General features: G+C 46.4%; 3 protein-coding genes across 5 annotated transcripts in view; 2 read left to right on the forward strand and 1 right to left on the reverse strand.

Annotated features, from left to right (window-relative positions):
• Window positions 1–21,053, forward strand: part of LOC146206893 (uncharacterized) — a 165,875-nt gene that overhangs the window by 22,674 nt on the left and 122,148 nt on the right. The gene's annotated exons all lie outside the window — the stretch shown is intronic.
• Window positions 9,413–10,564, reverse strand: LOC146206894 (uncharacterized). Its single transcript, XM_084587571.1, has one exon. The coding sequence runs from the start codon at window positions 10,562–10,564 to the stop codon at window positions 9,584–9,586; it is 981 nt and encodes a 326-aa protein (XP_084443697.1). The 3' UTR covers window positions 9,413–9,583.
• On the forward strand, window positions 10,831–12,209 carry LOC146206895 (uncharacterized). Its single transcript, XM_084587073.1, has one exon. The coding sequence runs from the start codon at window positions 10,854–10,856 to the stop codon at window positions 12,036–12,038; it is 1,185 nt and encodes a 394-aa protein (XP_084443199.1). The 5' UTR covers window positions 10,831–10,853; the 3' UTR covers window positions 12,039–12,209.

Below are 21,053 nucleotides of genomic sequence, written 5' to 3' on the forward strand. Positions count from 1 at the left end.
TGATAGTACGACTTAAAGCCATATTACGCGCGTTACGAAATCTGTGGTGTTTAAGCTTTGCGTTTTTTAAGTTCCTTTGCTTTGGAACATCGAGGCGATGTTTTTTTAAGGGGGGCGTAATGCCGCGAAACCTTCAAAACTGTATTTGTTGTTTTTTGCCAGCCGCCGGCATGCGGCCTTATCACTCTGATTCTGGATCGCGTATCAGTTCTGTATTTTTTGTTTGTTAATGCTCGATGTCGCGAGACGCACCCTTATCAGTTTCGCTGTAGCGCAAGATGCACCGAGATCGGTCTCGAAGGTTCCGGCCACTCGTGTGTCTTTTTACAATGTTCCAGGTTGTGCTTGTAGCAGTTGCGACGTTATCTAGATTGTTCTGAGCAGCCTTTAAATTGAGCGTTGACGAGTGTGACGGGCATTCTTTGTTCGACGATCGACGAGCACGTTTGTTGCTATCGTCGCCGCCGAGTTGCTTAGTTCTTTTGCGGGCGCAAGCCAGCCCAATAAAGTTTCTTCAGTGCAATCATCGACTCTTCATTTGTGTCATCGACCTTGTTCACCACCACGTGACAATATTCATCACCACCATCATCATCATCAGCCGAAATATACCCACTGCAGGGCGAAGGCGTCTCCCATGTTCCTCCAATTAACCCGGTCCTGTGCTAGCTACATCCACTTGAGCACTGCGAACATCTAGACCTCATCCGTCCATCTAACTTTTTGCCACCCCCTGCTACGCTTTCCTTCCATTTGAATGCATTTTACTACCACAAACGACTATCGGTTGTCCTCTCTTCGCTCTACATGCCCTGTCCATGCCCATTTCTTATTCATGATTTCAAATATTGTACAAATGGAGGTAAAAGAAACAAAGCGACAACGTGCAGCAATATAGAGCTGAGAGAAAAAGCAGCACCACGCGAAACAGAACATAACATGCCAGAAACAGACAGATGTAAAGCAAAATGACATGAACACACTATTTACATTGTAATCTTGTTAAAAAGCACTCTGTAAAACGCAACCCACAAATTAGATTTGAAGTGCGTGAATAGATGTAACACTGCAGTATTTGTAACTTTCCTTTAAGCAGTAACAGTTGTAAAAAGAAAAAAAGAGAGCACTTAAAGGTTTTATTGTTCGTGCGAAAAAGGGGAATTGCCTGTTTGGGACGATTTCTTGAGGCATACCCGGAAGAAAACGATGTTCGCTGTATAATATCCGTTAATTACTCGCAGAAAACTTTCAGATGCAGTTCATGAGCTGTTTCAGCTTTTAGTCCTAAGCCAGCTCCAGTTAATGCGCTTAATGCGCGTTGCACAAATACATGCGCGCTGTAAAATGCTTCTCCCACCTAAACCACTGAATCATTACAGCTTAAATTTCACACAGATATGCCATTTGGCCAAAGTTTTTCAGTACCAAATTTTTTAGGGGTACTTATATGATTCTACCAGAAAGATTTGGATGTTCACATTTTTTTGCGGCAGCGGGGAAGCTAAAGAAGCCACTGTCCCGGCGATGGCACTAGTGGCGCCATCTGGTTCTTTTCGGCGAAGGAATTCTTTTTGGTGGGCGGAGTGGTTTTTGCGGAAGATTTCAAGAGGTTTATCAAATGGTTTAGACTAATAATCAGCATGCGTCCAGAACTGTACTTAATTTGATGAGTTTTTGTTTTGTGCATCGTGATAAATCCATGGTAGAAGAACAAATGGTAGCGTAACTCCCATAGAAGCCTGCGTGTCGACTCTGAGCGAGGCTTTAGTTTCCCAGTGCCCCCTGCGAACTGTGAGGCACAACAAACACGTGACGTTGCTTGTGACGTAACAGGGACGTACTTTTGGCGGGGAATTTGATCGCCTTTCTACTTATGAACGGAAAACAAGGCCAACAACGACGGAGGCAGAACGATGCTCGGATAAGGCAGAAAAATGGACACCGTAACTGTTCAGCCAACTTTACTTGACATGGATTTCTACTGTCAAGATTTACGTTAACTGAAATGTTACGGCATCTTTAACCACCTTATCATAGCATCGTTCTGCCTCCGTCGTCGTTAGCCTAGTCTTTCGTCGCGCGTCATGTAAACGCATTCTGGGGCTTATTTCTTCGGGCACGTTTGTGAACAAGGGCCTTCAAGTGAATTCGGCAAGCACATGGATAGAACCACATGGCTTGAGGCATTTCACTAAGGGCATAAATGAGTGAAGCTGTGTTTCATAGAAAGCCAGGATTTATTCATTCACGATTACTTACATAGACGCTTCACGACAATGAAATCTTTAAGTGTAGGAGAGCGACCACCGCTCATTCGTCACGGTCTTCATGAAATCCTCGTGATAAAATTTCCTGAGCGTAGGTCTCCAAACGGTGAGATTATAAAAGGGTAAAAGATCTTGCTAACAAACAAAGTACATATCAGCGTCAAAGAACAACAAAAACTAACGAACGGAATAACTAACGCTAGCGCTAGAACGCCAACCTGTAAGAGCTTAGGTAAGCAATTCAAATTGGGATTGCTAGTATTTAGAAGTTAATGCGTCTGAGAAGTGAAAATATCTAGATATAGCTTCGCTCCAATAAATCTCGCCCTGTTCATGACTCCCATATTTTACTCGCGCTTCATTTGCCACTAAAAGGAGTCAATGTGAGGTTACAAATTTACAACTTAAGCATTTGCCATGCTAAGCATCCCATTGACAATAGGAACATCACTGTAATAACAGCTAAAGCACGTTCAGCGAACGTTGATGCGGTAATACGACGCAGTAATCAAAACACGCAGCAAAGGGAGCGGAAGGCTTTGAGCAATGCGACACGCGTCTTGGGGGCAATAAAATCTCACCTTCACCGTTCAATTAAAACATGCAGCGATACGCCGCTCATTCAGACGTGTATCCGTAAAACAAGCCACCACTTTTGCGACGTGCCTGGGAGGCCGAGCCGAGCCGCCGAGCTGTGACGCAGCATTGTCCCATCGTCCGGAAATGCGCACATGCAGCGGCAATCAGTTTCTCATCGAGAACAGACAGTCTTCGCCTTGCTGTAAAGCTCTACCACAACTAGCAGAATGAAATACTGACTGTTTGTTAGAGATAACCCACTCTGTACGCAGCACGCAACGATGAACGTTGAACCGGGGCCGACGACGCACCCATTCCGCGGATGAAAAACGCTTTGGTCTGAGCCATATCTGAGCTTTGGGCAACCATAGAGAAAGAGATTGGTAAAGAGCGGACACTCCCATAGGGCCCAGCGGCCCATTTGACTGTAGTGCACCAAGCGGCCGGCGGCAACTACATCCGGTCTTGCTGAAGGGCGCGCGATTTGAATGCTAGCCATGCGCTGCGCCCTTCCCGGCCCTTTTGGCACATTATTTTGGTTTTAAATGGTCTGCTAGTGTTTTTATTTATTTTCAGCATGCATAACAACAGGAAAAATAGATTCCCAGTTCTCTAAACTGCCCATCAACGCAGCTGCGCCACAGCCTTTGCAATACAATATTGCAGAAAAGACGCCAAGTGCTTCGTGAAATGAATTTATTTTGCTGCATATAAAACACGAGATGCAACAGATGTAGACGGATGCATTGACAATACTTGACACACATTAGGCGATGTGCACAATACAGAAAAATAAAAATACACAAGGTGAGAAACAGCACTTAGGTAGAGACAAAAAATAGCATAAGTTATTTCCGAATTATTGCAAATGATATGTAACAAAACAGGCATTATACATAAACTACACAGTCCCAGTCGCGGCTACCTTAGCAAGGGTAACTTGTATTGTCCAGGGCAGAGAGGAGTACTGACGCTTGAGAAAAGGCCCCACCATTCACTCGTCGCATCTGCCGTGCTTCGGCTGCAGTCCGTAGGTCCATGCAGTGCTGTTGGAAAAGGAATGAACATGATGCAGAAGGTTGCAATGAAATGTAAGGCCACTGCACCGAGCGCACATCTGTGCATGTGGGTGGGTACTGAAAACTTTCTGAGCAGCAGTTACGGTCCAGAACAGAAAAGCTGTCATTAGTAAAATTGATACAAAAGCTACTCTTGCAACGTAGAGGTCAGGAAATGCAGGCTAACCGAACCTATCTGAAAATACATTTCTACAGAGCGTGAAATAGCAGCCACTAAACTAAGAATATTCTTCAAGAGCACTGAACAGCTGAAGCAATGAAGCTTGCCGCATAATAAAACATTTTTCACTTTAACGTTGTCCTGTTAAATGTAACGCGACACCACGCAAAACTAGCCGTTCGCAAAACCGCGGCCTGGCCTCACCGCGGCCGGCGAGCACGCCATGTTGGCTTGCCTTTCATACGCGACTTTGTGAAGCGCAGACCACCGCGCTGAGCTTAACAGCCCGAAATGCCTCGCAGTTTTACAAGAATGCAACATTTCTCACCTTGCGGTTGCCCTGTTAAACGCGACACCACGCAAAACTAGCCGTTCGCAAAACCTCGCGCCATGTCACATCTGCACAACTTTGCATGTCACATGTCATCGCGGCCGGCGAGCCATATTGGCGAGCGCTTGGTCATGCCTGTTGGCTGCCCTTCATGTGCGACTTTGTGAAGCGCAGACCGCCGTACTGAGCTAAACTGCCTGAAATACTGCGTAGTTTGACAAGAAAGTCAAGAATGAAACGTTTCTCACTTTACCGTTGCTCTGCTAAACGCGACACTTAGCAAAACTAGCCGTTCGGCAAACTGCGTCACCATGGCCGCACCGGCCGACGAACACGCCATTTTGGCGCAACGGCGTGCCTTGATGCCTTCACATGCCACTTTGTCAAGCGTTACGAGCTAAACTGTTCGAAATGAAGCTATTTCCCGAGAACACAACATATTACACCTCGCCGTGGTGGGAACCGCCAGAGTTACGGCGTAACGAACTGCGCCTGAACAGCTGGCGCGCCTGTTCACGAGCTGCGAAACTTATTGGCACCGGCCGGCATGGTCAGCGTAAACTGCTTGAAATGCAGCGTAGTTAAGCAAAAAACGTTGCTCACCTTGCCGTCGTTTCAAACCGCTGTCGTTCCGCGCAGCAGCCCACGAGAGGTCTGTGCCGCACAAGCGCGGCGAGTCACGAGCACACAGCTTCCTTCGACAACTTCTTGTCGTCTGCTAGTGCTCCGGCGGGCTGCCGCTGCAGCGACTGCCGTCGCGCGCGCGTCCGCGCATGCGCACAATTGGTGCCGCCATCCATCAACCGGCGGCAGCGCAAAAAGTCGCGCGTCATTTCCTGGGGCCGGTTTTCGCCGAGTGACCGCTCTTTACCAATCTCTTTCTCTATGGGGCAACTACGCAGCGGATAATAGGTGGCCGAGAGAGGCCGTTAGAAACAAGTTAAAATATTATTAAAAATGTGACACGTTTTTTCTTACGCTAGAAACAAAAACTGCATTCATTCTTGAGCGCGAATATTATGTTTACTTTCTAGTTCTTTGGAGTTCTGGCAGATCTTATTTTCTGTAAGCTAGTAATTTGCCTCACAGTTCGCAGGAGCCCTCATCATCGAGTTGATGCCGCTGGCAGTAGGCAGCTGCACGCGTTTTCTTCCAAGTTGCGCGACCAGTTGTACATTGACCTTGATAAATCTTTTCGAGCTAGGAACTCAACGAGGTGGCGCCACCAGAGCCATTACTGGGAAAGCGGCTTGTGCTTCGCCGCCGCCACAGGCCATGCAAACATCGACTTTTTCTGATCGAATTAGGTGCTTCCTCGAAACGAATTTGGTATAAAAAATACGGATGACCAAATGTTACTTCTCAAAATTTGATCTACAAGTGTTCTACGGCGCGCATGTATTTGCGCAAAACGCTGTATTTAGGTACTCATTCTGCATGTTATTTTAGAAATGCATTTTAGAGTTTCTTCAGGTCTGGAATAATGATTAATATCCACGTTTGCAAAAAGCTCTTTAGCTTCCCTGCTACAGCAAACAATGTGAACATCCAAATCTTTCTGGTATGCTCTGACGAGACATTCAGCCCCTGGTCATCTCCTGTCGTCTTGGTAAAAAAAAAAGGATGGGTCCGTGTGTTTTAGTGTTGATTACCGCGCACTTAACAAAGTCACTCGTAAAGATATTTATCTTATGCCGCGAATTTACTCCCTCGACTGTCTTCAGGGCGCCGTATATTTCTCCACTTTAGATTTGCGTTCTGGTTACTGGCAGATTCCGATGCACGAAACCGGCAAAGAAAAAACCGCATTCGCTACTCCCGATGGGCTTTACGAATACAATGTCATGCATTTTGGACTTTGTAATGCCCCCGCTAAGTTTGAGCACATGATTTACACTGTTCTTAGAGGACGTAAATGGAAAATGCGGGCACCGCTATTTCTGTCATACACTGACTTGTGTTCTCGCTTGCGAAAAGTGACAACGCCTTACGATGGACCTGAACTCTGTGGAGCTAATGGTGCAATCATTCGGCCTTCTGCTAAGTGTACTGTGCGAGTTTTTGTTTCCGGTGTACAATCATGTACAATTTGCCGTGATGTCAACGTGCGCTCACCCAATTATGCTACCTAGACGACATAGTTATCTTCTCTGCCACGTTTTCTGATCATTTATGCCGCCTTGATCAAGTATTAACGCGCCTGGCATTCGCCGGTCTCCAGCTGAACACAAAAAAGTGTAATTTCGTCAAGAAAGAAATCAAGATCTTGGGCCACCTCGTCAGTCGCGATGGCGTTCGACCCGACGCTGACAAGCTTGTCAGTTTTGATCTTAGCACGCCCTCAGCGGACTAAAGATCTACACAGTTTCCTTGGCCTATCTTCATAATTTCGCCGTTTCATTGGCAATATCGCTACCATTGCTGCACCACTACACCACCTTCTTACCGACCGTACTACTTTCAATTGGTCCGAAAAATGCGAGAGAGCTTTTCAAACCCTGAAGAATGCCCTCACTTCGGACCCTGTTCCCGCTCACTTCGACGACACTTCTGCCTCCATTCTCCACACCGATGCCAGCAGCCTTATTATCGGCGCCGTACTTCTTCAGCGTGATACCGCTTCTCGGGAAAAGGTAATTGCTTTGCCAGTCCAACTCTAACACCAGCGAAACGCAACTACACCATCACTGCGCCAGAGTGCCTCGCCGTCGTTTGGGCAGTTCAGAAATTTCGTCCCTACCTCTACGGCCGCCATTCACGATCGTTATCGATCACCACGCTCTTTGTTGGTTATCCATTCTCAAAAATTTGACTGGACGCCTGGGCCGTTGAACTCTCCGTTTGCAGGAGTACTCCTTCGATGTCACATACAGATCGGGTCGCAAATATCAAGACGCCGATGCTCTTTCCCGTTGCCCGCTACCAGAATCACCACCTAGTGCTTCCTCGCGCCTTTCTGCGTGCATCCTCGACGTCAAAATGTTGTCCAGGGCTCCAAACATCACGAGTGCTTCTCCTGCCGCTGCTCCAGATCGCTACGCCATTATTTCAAACTAGCGAGAAGATCCCTACTGCCGTTCTCTAATCAACCTTCTCACCGGTGCTTCTCACCCTCCTACCGCTAGGTTGCGCAGGTAACTTCAAAAGTTCAAACTTCACAATGGCGTTCTCTCCCGTTATATTTATTGCTCTGAAGGCACCCATTGGGTCCCCGTTCTCCCGAAAGCGCTTCGTACCCATATCCTGACGGCTCTCCAGGATGATGCTACAGCCGTTCACTTAGGCTTTCACAAAACTTACCACCGCATGAAAAGCCATTTCTTCTGGCCAGGCCTCGCGTCAAACGCGGCAAAATACGTCGCCTCTTTTCTGCCATGCCAGCGCCGCAAACGGTCGACTTCATCTCCTGGTGGCCTACTACAGCCTCGACCTTTCTCTGCTACTCCTTTCGCCGTTGTCGGCGTAGACTTATACGGGCCGCTTCCATTGTCCGCACGAGGTAATCGCTGGATCGTCACTGCCGTCGACAATCTAACACGCTACACTGAGACCGCTGCCCTGCCTAATGGCTCAGAACCTGAGGTCGCGACCTTCTTTTTGGAATCCCTGGTACTGCGCCATGGGGCTCCTCAAGTGCATCTCAGTGATCGCGGTCGGACATTTCTGTCGACGCTTGTAGCCGAAGTTCTTGAGGCCTCAACCACACATCACAAATTGACCTCCAGCTATCATCTGCAGACCAATGGGTTGACTGAGTGGTTCCACCCCACCATTTCTGATATGCTGTCTATGTACGTCGACCTGGATCGCCGAAACAGAGACGTAGTACTTCCTTTTGTTATGTTCGCCTACAATACGGCTGTACAGCTGACCACAGGTTACACCCCGTTTTTCCTCGTTTACGGCCGTTCTCCCGCTACCCTTCTTGATGCCTCTATCTTTTCTACACAGGCCAGTTCCTCATCATATCTTCATGACCAGTTCATTTCCCGAGTGGCCAGATCTCGCCGGCTTGCTCGCTTCAACACTGAAGCCAGCCGAGCCAGCCAGGAAGATCGTAAGTTCCGCTATGATGCGACCCACCGCCAAGTTTTGTTCCGTCCCGGCTACGAGGTGTAACTTTGGACTTCATTACACACTCCTGGCCTCTGTGACAAGTTCCAGCGTTGTTACATTCGTCCTTGCTCAGTTCTTGCAAAAACCTCTCCAGTCAACTATCGCATCTCCCCTATTTACCCTCCTCCGGACAGTCGTTACTGTGGCACTGAAGTTGTCCACGTTTCACGCGTGAAGCCTTTTATTCGGCGCAATGCTGCGGACTAATTGCGGCCAGGCTGGCTTCTTCAACTGCGCTGGCGAAACGGTGTGAGCACTGTATGGCGCTTCATCTTTCAAACTAGTGAACGTGCTGCTTCATCTTAATCCTGCTCCCTCTTGTAAATACCCATCGTCATCGCTGAGTGTGGTTCGCTACAGTGTGCGACCAGGGCTTCAGGTCTGCAATATACCTGATTCGCCAAGCCCGACCTTAATATATATATATATATATATATATATATATATATATATATATATATATACATATATATATATATATAAGATGAGGTAGGGGCGCACAAACGAAAACAAAGGTTTATTTCCGACGTTTCGGCCGGGGCCCGGCCTTCGTCAAGGAATGCGCAGAGCAGCCTATGCTTTCCGCTTAAATACATGCGCTATCGAAGGACATGTGACAAGTAGTGACACTGTAATGACAATAGAATAAAATGCGCGTAAAACCACAAATAATACATTGTCAAAGAGGCTATATCATTTCATAATGGCGCGTGTGGCGCTCATGCAGTACATGTTCGGCGTGGCATGCAGATACATAACAATTCGACACACAATGTCCGCTCACATGCGCACAAGGTAATGATTAATGCGTATTGCATCTTTTAAGATATTACCAGAAATCATACATAAGATATGTAATCATTTTTTGCACACAAAATAAATGCAAAATCCAACACACGAGGAGCAGTCGCTAGTGAAACATACAGAGAAAGATATTTTATATGCTGACATGTAGAAAGTTCAATTCAAGTTTACTGGAGCACTCTTTTGTATTAAAAGCAAATACATGTAAAAACGTAAACATAGCATGTCATGCACCTTCACTTCAATACTAATCACGCGTCTTGGGAAAAAAAGATATTTTCCCTAGGTTTTCATTGAGACCAGAAGTAACTGCATTGAATTTGTAGATTAAAAAGGATTCTCGGACCTCTCTTTCATGATGAGATATAAATCCAGATTCCAGTATTGTGGCTGTAATGTTGTCAAAAGAATGGCCCGAAATCGCGACATGTTTGGAAAGCGGAAGGTTAGGCAAGCTTTTAGCATGTGATCTGTGGTTGTTGAATCGTAACCGGAACGGCAGTTCCGTCTGTCCAATGTATTGGAGTCCGCACACAGAACACTGGAGCAGATAAATGACATTGCTACTGTCGCAAGTGAAATTACCCTTTATTTTACAGTAAAAGTCTGATGCTGTGCTTTTTACTACTGTAGTAGTGGTCATGTGATCGCACACCTTACAACGTGGCTTTTGGCAAGGACGGCAGCCAGTTGAAAGAGGGTTAGTCATTTTAGATGAAGTTAGCAAGTCGTGCAAATTTCGCGACCTTCGGTATGCGACACGAGGTGGTTGTGGGAAGATTTGGGTCAGGCGAGTGCTCTGCATAAGAATATTGTGATGTTTTCGGAGAATGCCGTTAACATTTGGGGCTGACGCGCAATGGGTTAGCACTAAAGTGGGGTTCGGTGATTGTCGAGTACGTTCATGTGAGCTAAGAAGATCTTTGCGGTCCATTACATCGGCGCGTTTTATTGCGTCGTCAATAATTTGCGTTGGATACCTTTGTCTTGTTAGGGCCTCACGCAGTTTCCCGCAGTTGTCAACGAAGTCGGAATCTTTTGAACAAATTTTTTTAAAACGAAGTGCTTGGCTGTATGGTATACTTGTCTTACAGTGCCTTGCATGGCTGCTCTGGAAATGGAGGTATTGATGCCTGTCAGTCGGTTTCCTATAAAGTTTAGTCACAAGTTTAGTGCCAGACAAGGACACTGTTACGTCCAAAAAATTTGTCGACAGCATAATCAACATCATTCCGCCCACATTTTCGTCATACCTAAAAGACACCAACCACTTCTTAACAGATATTATCGACCTTGACGTTCCTCATGACTCCCTACTGGTGACGATGGATGTAGCTTCTTTGTACACTAATATTCCCCATGTAGATGGTATCCGTGCGGTGCTCGACGCATACGACGATTTATCATTTACAAAACCGGTCGACTCCTCCACTCTTGCAGTCCTGCTCAAGCTCATTCTACAGTTTAATAATTTCGAATTCAATGGGGATCATTTTGTACAGGTGAGCGGTACCTCGATGGGAACCAAGATAGGCCCAAATTACGCCAACATTTTCATGGGACTACTTGAGGACAAATTCATTGGTAGATGTAGCTTAAAACCCTTTTATTACAAGCGCTACATAGATGATATTTTTTTCATCTGGCACCACGGTGAATCAGAACTTATGTCCTTTATAGCAGGATTCAACAGCGTGCACCCATCCATTTCTTTTACAGAATCATATTCGGCATCGTCGATAAATTTTTTGGACGTAACAGTGTCCTTGTCTGGCACTAAACTTGTGACTAAACTTTATAGGAAACCGACTGACAGGCATCAATACCTCCATTTCCAGAGCAGCCATGCAAGGCACTGTAAGACAAGTATACCATACAGCCAAGCACTTCGTTTTAAAAAAATTTGTTCAAAAGATTCCGACTTCGTTGACAACTGCGGGAAACTGCGTGAGGCCCTAACAAGACAAAGGTATCCAACGCAAATTATTGACGACGCAATAAAACGCGCCGATGTAATGGACCGCAAAGATCTTCTTAGCTCACATGAACGTACTCGACAATCACCGAACCCCACTTTAGTGCTAACCCATTGCGCGTCAGCCCCAAATGTTAACGGCATTCTCCGAAAACATCACAATATTCTTATGCAGAGCACTCGCCTGACCCAAATCTTCCCACAACCACCTCGTGTCGCATACCGAAGGTCGCGAAATTTGCACGACTTGCTAACTTCATCTAAAATGACTAACCCTCTTTCAACTGGCTGCCGTCCTTGCCAAAAGCCACGTTGTAAGGTGTGCGATCACATGACCACTACTACAGTAGTAAAAAGCACAGCATCAGACTTTTACTGTAAAATAAAGGGTAATTTCACTTGCGACAGTAGCAATGTCATTTATCTGCTCCAGTGTTCTGTGTGCGGACTCCAATACATTGGACAGACGGAACTGCCGTTCCGGTTACGATTCAACAACCACAGATCACATGCTAAAAGCTTGCCTAACCTTCCGCTTTCCAAACATGTCGCGATTTCGGGCCATTCTTTTGACAACATTACAGCCACAATACTGGAATCTGGATTTATATCTCATCATGAAAGAGAGGTCCGAGAATCCTTTTTAATCTACAAATTCAATGCAGTTACTTCTGGTCTCAATGAAAACCTAGGGAAAATATCTTTTTTTCCCAAGACGCGTGATTAGTATTGAAGTGAAGGTGCATGACATGCTATGTTTACGTTTTTACATGTATTTGCTTTTAATACAAAAGAGTGCTCCAGTAAACTTGAATTGAACTTTCTACATGTCAGCATATAAAATATCTTTCTCTGTATGTTTCACTAGCGACTGCTCCTCGTGTGTTGGATTTTGCATTTATTTTGTGTGCAAAAAATGATTACATATCTTATGTATGATTTCTGGTAATATCTTAAAAGATGCAATACGCATTAATCATTACCTTGTGCGCATGTGAGCGGACATTGTGTGTCGAATTGTTATGTATCTGCATGCCACGCCGAACATGTACTGCATGAGCGCCACACGCGCCATTATGAAATGATATAGCCTCTTTGACAATGTATTATTTGTGGTTTTACGCGCATTTTATTCTATTGTCATTACAGTGTCACTACTTGTCACATGTCCTTCGATAGCGCATGTATTTAAGCGGAAAGCATAGGCTGCTCTGCGCATTCCTTGACGAAGGCCGGGCCCCGGCCGAAACGTCGGAAATAAACCTTTGTTTTCGTTTGTGCGCCCCTACCTCATCTTATACATATTTCTGGATCCTGGAAGACTTTTATGAAACATATATATATATATATATATATATATTGTCACGCACTTCCCGCGGTCCTTATTGAAGGAAGATGAGGTTTGGCGGAATAAGGAGAAGAGGACGAGGAAGCTGGGTCTTTCCGCTGTGGTGTGCTAATCTCCAGCGTATCCTACCATCTGTGTAAATAAACGTCGTAACAAGTGTGGTGGAGTTTGCGGGCTACAGATCACAACGGAACCTCTCCTACTTCGCCGGAGCAGAAGAATTGCTGGGCTACCCCCCCTTCGGACGGAGATGGCGCAAGCAGATGGTTCAACGCAGCACACGCCAGCAGCTCATCCGACCACCGCACAGCCTTATCGGGAACCCCGGCACTTCTATGGCAAGCCCGGGGAAGACGTGGATGACTGGCTCACCCACTACAATCGGGTGAGCAAATACAACCGCTGGGATGCGACTACCAAGTTGGCGAATGCGGTATTTTTTCTTGAAGAAACTGCGCTAACATGGTTTGACAATCATGAAGCATCTCTTACCACCTGGGATTGCTTCATGGAAGAAATGAGAGCGGGATTTGGTGATGCCGATGCTCGAAATAAAAGCGCCGAGCAGACTCTGGCTCAACGAGCGCAAGTACCGGGGGAGACCTGCACAACTTACAGAGAAGAAGTCCTCAAGCTGTGCAGAATAGTTGATGTTCGGATGACTGAGGAAGACAGAGTGGGTCATCTCCTGAAAGGAATAGCGCAAGACGTGTACAACTTTCTTATCTGCAAGGACGATTTGAATACCACCGCTGATGTAAGACGACACTGCCGCACGTTTGAATCTTTGAAGCGACGCCGTATCATTCCGAAGTTTGGTCGGCTGCCTAATGTGACAACTGTCGCTAGTGTGAATGTGTCTGAAACGACAAGCCTGGCAGATACAATTCGCCAGATCGTCCGCGAAGAGCTTCGGAGGCATCAAGGTATTGGGGGCCACATCACACCCGTCTACAGGAGCACCTCTTCGTCTGACAGCCCATCTTCTACCTGTTATGATCCCTCTGCTACGTCTCCTTCGGACACCCGATGCTCTGCTGCTCATCGCCCGAACACCCAGCCTCTCAACATCAACGCCTACAACAGCGAGCACTCTCGTCCTCCTCGTTGACCACATCCAGAGCATGAAACGTTTAATACAAGCGACGACGAACCTTATTCATCGAATGAACGTGAGCCGCCAATGTGTTATGCCTGTGGGATGATCGGCCACATTTCCCGCTTTTGCCGCAACTGTCGTCCGTACCAGCAGTATCGCCGACAGTGGGTGAACTCCCGTACAAGGCTTCCTGCTGAAAATGATGATTCATATAGAAGAACACCTGGCCGGAATGAGTACAGATCAACAGCTAGCCGACAAGAACGCAGAATGGTGCTGAACCGAAACGAATCACCGGCCTCTGACCGTAGCCTGACACCACCATCTCGGCGCCTACGACAATCCCCTTCTCCCCGACGACGTTCGCCACCTCCGGGAAACTAGTGAGTGCGGCCGATGGAGGTGAGGTCGCAAATAATTCTAGCTTACCCATACCTCTGCCCGTTTCGATGTTAAAGAACCGAATTGAAGTGTTTGTGGACGGTGTACGTGCTATGGCGTTGTTGGACACAGGTGCAACTATTTCTATTATAAGTCTCGCTTTAAAAACTGCCTTGGTCGTAAAATTATGTTTGCTTGGGATAGTACGACAACATTATGTGGTGTTGGTGGCGAACCGCTTAACCCACTTGGAGTCTGTTTCGTGAATCTTGTTATCGCCGGCCACACATTCCGAACTGAATTCGGAGTACTTACTCGATCAACGCATGACGTAATTCTTGGACTCGATTTTCTGGAGCAATGTGGGGCCACTCTCGACTTTCGCAATGGAGACATTTCTGTGAGCACTCGAATTGAATCTGCTTTGCGTGAAAATTCGCGGACCCATCCTAGCACGCTTTCGGTTTCGGAAGACATAGTCATTCCTACAATGTCAGCAGAGTTTATACGAGTTGTTAGTTCCAGCTGTGCCAGTGATGCGTTCGACGCTGTGGTTGAACCACTCACCCTCAACTGCGCGAAGAAAAGTATTCTGATTCCCCGCTGCATCATCTCAGTCATGAATGGCCATTCTTCTTTGTGGACGACTAACTGCTCTAACGAACCTGTTGTATTACCACGTGGTCTAAAACTTGCCAACTTTGACGAAGACACTTTTAAATCAGTGGCCGTGCTCAGCACAGACAATTCCCAGCCTACCGCATGCTCAGAAGAAGATGAGACAAAATTTCTTGCCATGATTAACAAATCCCTGCCAACAAGTGACCGTCACAGTTTAGTGGAAGTTCTGGCGAAACATACTGCGGCTTTCGATTTCTCTCAGGACTCGCCACCACGGATTCCCATGTCCCGTACTCAGCACCGAATCAATACAGGAAATGCTGATCCAATCCTCCAGAAGCCTTATCGTGTATCCCCATCAGAGCGCCAAACAATCGAAGAACAAGTTCGTGACATGCTGCATAAGGGCATCATTCAGGAATCGTCTAGTCCGTGGGCTGCCCCTGTGATTCTAGTCAAAAAGAAAGATGGCACATGGCGATTTTGTGTTGATTATCGACGTTTGAATACTGTTACCAAGAAGGACGTGTATCCCCTGCCACGTATTGATGACGCCATTGATTGCTTACATTCCGCCTCCTATTTTTCCTCAGTTGACCTGCGATCAGGCTATTGGCAGATCCCCATGCACCCGGAAGATAAAGAAAAGACGGCATTCATCACCCCAGACGGGCTGTATGAATTTAATGTGATGCCGTTTGGATTATGTAACGCTCCAGCCACGTTCGAAAGATTCATGGATACAGTTTTGCGCGGGCTGAAGTGGCACATTTGTATGTGTTATTTGGACGATGTAGTGATATTCGGGACAACTTTTCATGAACACAACAGTCGATTAGAGATTGTCTTGGAGTGTATCGAGAAAGCTGGTCTGGTACTCAATTCCAAGAAATGTCGTTTTGGAGAACGCCAGACTGTGGTACTTGGACATCTTATAGACAAGGATGGAATCAGGCCTGATCCGAAAAAGATCGAAGCTGTCACTTGTTTTAAACCGCCGAAATCGTTAAAACAGCTCAGGAGTTTTTTGGGGCTTTGCTCCTATTTTCGGCGTTTTATTCCGAAGTTTGCTGATCTAGCATATCCCCTTACTTGTCTTCTGCAAAAAAATGTGCCTTTCAAGCGGATTGCCGATTGTGACTCCGCCTTTGGTCAGTTAAAGTTTATTTTGACATCAGGACCAGTACTACGCCACTTCTGTCCATCAGCTCCAACAGAACTTCACACTGACGCCAGCGCAGTTGGAATTGGTGCTGTGCTCATACAGCGCCACAATGGCGATGAACATGTCGTTGCGTATGCAAGCCGTTCTTTGAGCAAGGCTGAGCGTAATTACACTGTAACTGAACAGGAAGGCTTAGCTGTTGTATTCGGTGTGCAACGGTTTAGGTCATATCTTTATGGATGTGCATTTAAATTGTGACGGACCATCATTCCTTATGTTGGCTTGTAAACCTTCGTGACCCCTGTGGACGCCTTGCGCGGTGGGCTTTGCGCCTTCAAGAATTCAATTTTACTGTGTCTTTTAAGAGTGGTCGTAAGCACGGTGATGCTGACTGCTTGTCACGGTTGCCACTTGAAACTACTGATTGCGACAATGAGGTCTTGGATGAATATATAGCTGCTATCTCTACAAGTTTCCCTGATGTTGGTGAATTCAAGATTGCGCAGCGGCACGACAACGAGTTGGCGCCGCTTTTTGAGGCAGCAAGTTCCCGGAACCCTACGACCTCATTCTGCATTCGTGACGGTGTACTATACAGGAAGAACTACTCGTCAGTAGGTGCGCGGCTTCTTCTGGTAGTTCCTACAAGTCTTAGATGTCAGGTTCTTCGGGTAATGCACGACGATGCCACAGCTGGACACTTGGGTTTCGCAAGAACATTGCACAGCACTAAGGAACGTTTTTATTGGCCGAAGATGCGTCAAACTACTCAACGTTATGTGGCCAGCTGCCTCCAGTGCCAGCGTTTCAAGCACCCAACCTGCTCACCGCCGGGTCATCTTCAGCCTATAACGCCACCACGAACCCCATTCGAACAGGCGGGAATTGATCTTCTAGGACCGTTTCCCCGTTCCTCCAACGGAAACCGCTGGGTCATAGTGTGTGTAGACTATCTTACGCGGTACTGTGAAACTGCTGCTATACCGTCAGCCACTGCTTCTGATGTCTCGGCGTTCCTCCTACGGTCCATCATTCTTCGTCATGGGCCTCCTCGTGTGTTAATAAGCGATCGTGGCCGACAGTTTACGGCAGAAGTTGTAGAACTTCTTCGCCTCTGCTCATCCCATTTTCGCCATTCAACTCCTTACCACCCACAAACAAACGGTCTTACCGAACGCACCAATCGGACGCTTAGCAACATGCTCGTAATGTATGTCGACTCCCGCCACAAAAACTGGGATGAAGTCCTTCCGTTTATAACATATGCATTTGACACTGCTAAGCACGAAACGACAGGCTACAGTCCGTTTTTTCTTCTCTATGCACGACCTCCACGAAGCACTTTGGACACGTTTCTGCCTTTCTCACTCCCTGCTGAAACTTCACTAGCGCATACTCTCTCTTTGGCTGAAGAAGCTCGTCGACTCGCTAGACTTCGCACTCTAGCCTCCCAGGAACGCTACAAGCAACGCTACGAGAAGCGTCATCAAGATGTTAATTATGTCCCTGGTGACTTGGTGTGGCTTTGGACGCCGTTGCGTAAGCGCGGCTTGTGCCAGAAACTGTTGCACCACTATACTGGCCCTTTCGTTGTATTGGAACGCCTCAGCGCAGTAAACTTTGTAGTCTCTCGCGTGACAACCCAAGGACGTCGTTCTCGGAAGACTCAAGTAGTCCACGTGGCCCGCATGAAGCCCTTCTATCAACGTGACGAACCTTGACTCGCCCGGCGGGCATCGTCTGCGAAGGGGGCAGTGTCACGCACTTCCCGCGGTCCTTATTGAAGGAAGATGAGGTTTGGCGGAATAAGGAGAAGAGGACGAGGAAGCTGGGTCTTTCCGCTGTGGTGTGCTAATCTCCAGCGTATCCTACCACCTGTGTAAATAAACGTCGTAACAATATATATATATATATATATATATATATATATATATATATATATATTTATTTATATCAGTAATCACAGGACCTCGTAGGATTAATCTGTACATCATCGGCATCACACGATCTGCTTTTTTTTTCACGCATAAAAACTGAGACCATTTCATTGCATGTAGTTGGGTTCAAAAAACAGACAAACACATAGGGAGACGACTATGTATGTGACGACAAAGCTATATACGTACATTTCGTACATGTCATAAACCAGTTGGTAGTTGACACTTCGTCTTGTCGTCTGCCTACGTTTGCTTTTTGCGCCGTTATATTTATTTAACTATGAACCGAAACCAACTAGCCCAGCAGCTAGTACTCTTAGACATGTATGTACATTAACTGTAAGATATTAGAAAGCATGTGAAATACTTTGCTCGTCTCGGCACACGAATGCAGCATTGATACGCTTCCACCATCTCTGCCGGAAAAGAAAGATGGCCTTTGCGCAGTATAAGAGTGTCTGATTTTTCCCATGTCTCATGACAAGATTCCAACTCTATTTAATAAAAGCGATTCCTGGCTACTCTTATTTGCTTACTCACTTTGTTTATATAAGCTTTCGACGTTGTAAATAGATCCAGCGCACGTGTTTGAAAAATGGCTTGAACACTTTGTTCTTGTTTTCGATCTTGCGAAATAAATGCGGTGTTATCAATTCTTTTCGAGCTTTCTTTGCACTAGCACGTTTTTTATTTGTTAAGCGTGCTTTGTAAATGCGGAAGAACTTGTCAGAAAATGAATTGTATGCCGTTTCTGCATCATCAACTCCACATCATGCCAGTTCACTTCAGCAAGGGCTTCCTTGAAAGCCGCTAGAATTTGGCTAGGGATGTTTTGGAATACATGATGGCACTCTGGTACGTTATTCACACGTTCTTTGCGGTAGGTGGTCACGAATCTCGTAGCAAAAAAACTGTTGAAAGGAAACTGTCAAAATCTGTTGTGAAAAGATCAAAGACAGGGAACTGGATGTGTTTCTTGTCGGTTTGTCAGTGTTGGTTGTGCATCACTTAGCAGAAATAAGAGAAATAAAATTTTTGGATACCCCATCATCAGCCAGCAGGTTTAAGTGAAAGTCGCCACGTAACACTATATCATAATTATTCCTGATAGTGAAGTCTAAAAACCAGTCGAAAAAGTAAAAAAAAAATTGATCGAGACAACTATCAGGCGGAGTATAACAGGCGGCAAGCGCAGTGCTACCATACATGGCGAAGTTTCATAGTCAGGTGTTACTAAAGAAAATGTGGGCATTAGGTCACACTGCACATTCCTCCTCACTAAAATGTAGACACCACCACCGCGCTTGCGAGCACTGGTTACAAATTACGAATTGTAATTTTGTATCCCGATCAAATGTTCTTCAATAATACACCATGTTTCTGTGAGTATACAAGCTTCCATCATATTTAGCTCTGCAATGCTCGTGAGCAGCAGCTTTTTTCACAGCCGATCTAACATTCAGGTGAAAGAAACAAAGCAAGCATTTCCTAACTCTCTTATAGTTCGGTATCTTTCTGTGGCCACAGAACCTGCAAACATTGTCACGCCCAGGCATAATCGAAAACGGGTTCACCTGCGATTCCCGACATTCGACCACTTCTGTGCAATGCGGCTCAGCAGCCCAGGCGTTAAGGCAAAAGCCTTTCTGGCTCACCAGGCTGTCCGTTCGCGAGATTGTAATGCCATTACCGATCTGCTAACATATAATAAGCGGAAGTAACGTCATCATGACGTCACATACTCTCATGACCGATGACATCAGAAATTGAAGCCGACCTCGCCAGGCGTCCGATTCAGGCATTCGTGCTGCTCCCACACTTGAATCAGCACTGTAACGAACGCGTTCGAAGGAACGCCAACGCGGAAGCCTTTATACGTTCACGAGTGTGCGTCCATGCATGCGTGCATCCGTCCATAGAAAGTGTCACATACATGAGTAAACGTTTTAAACCTCTAATGTCGACTTTGTTAAGTCATTTAGCAGGCACTAAAGAGTCACTAAGCAGCCATCCACAGTTCCGTAAAGATCGCGCAAAAGACTATCACCAACCATTTCACTATAAAAGCTTTCGCCTCACCCCACTTTAGAGGTCCAAAGTTCTTCAATTTTTTTGGCTACTGACAACAGTTCACTGGTAATCTCGCCATAATATCGCCAAAAACAGCTTCGATCCGTGTCCACTCAGATTGTTTCGGTTCTTTAGTCAATTGTCTCGAGCTACCTGGTTGACGAACCTGGGGTCCCATTCTATAGAATTCGCCATTTTGTTCAAATTGTAGCGTACGCGTGACATGTGCACTAGGACGGTGTCGGCTTGCGTAAGCACACAACTGGCTTACGCATACATAAGAAAAATAGAAAAAAATGATAGAAAGAAGCGCTATCGTCTGCTACTAGATATTGGCGCCAAGTGTGAAAAACAGCGACGCTCCAGGAACCTAGCCGCTGCGGTGCATTCCGGACGGCTCGGGTTGTAGTGAGAGCGAGTGAAATATCTTTGCGGTCTTAGCGTATGATGATATACTTGCAGGTCGGACATTCGGCAGCAGCTACGCATGGAGAAGCAGCACGAGTTTCAGCTGAAGAGCAAGAATGGCAACTGAATATTCGCAATGACTTTGAGCAGAATGAGGCGGAAAGTGGCATTGCTCCTCATAAGCTTGAAGACCTCTTACATTCACTGATCAGCGGCATTGTAATGCAAGAAATAAAACGTTTAAGGACCTCGCCGTAAACAGAAGGAATACAGATTGGCAAAGTAGCTACAGCACTGGCGAAGAGGTGCCCTCAGAACAGGCATGGTTGGTGTCCAAGAACAACGTTCGCAGTCTCAAATTGTCAATTAGTGTTAGCTACTGGCTGTGCTGCCGACCTTTTTCGAACAGCCGTGTTATGATCAGCTATCGTCAGGACAGCAAGTCTGCTTAATGTTCTAGGATCTTAGGTTAACTTCAGTTGTGTGGAGCGTGGAAACAGCGTGTGTGCCTGTGCGTGCGTTTGTGTGTACGTGTGTGTGCGTGTGCGTGTGCATGTGTGTGTGTGTGTGTCCACACAATCGACTAAGTGGAAGGCACACGCTGGGACTTGCACTTTGCCGATTGAATTTTCATGTACGGCGCGCGAAAGGCTCCTGCGGAACGCGAAAGATATCTGAGAAAGAGAGGAACAGAAGAACCAATGTAGGGAGGT

This window comes from Amblyomma maculatum, chromosome 1 (genome assembly GCF_055883805.1).
Source record: "Amblyomma maculatum isolate TAMU_Amacu chromosome 1, ASM5588380v1, whole genome shotgun sequence".
NCBI lineage: Eukaryota > Metazoa > Arthropoda > Arachnida > Ixodida > Ixodidae > Amblyomma > Amblyomma maculatum.

Bases quoted from the DNA above. Each gene is read 5' to 3' on its own strand.
- LOC146206894 (XM_084587571.1), bottom strand. From the start codon at position 10,564: ATGTTGATTATGCTGTCGACAAATTTTTTGGACGTAACAGTGTCCTTG.
- LOC146206895 (XM_084587073.1), top strand. From the start codon at position 10,854: ATGGGAACCAAGATAGGCCCAAATTACGCCAACATTTTCATGGGACTA.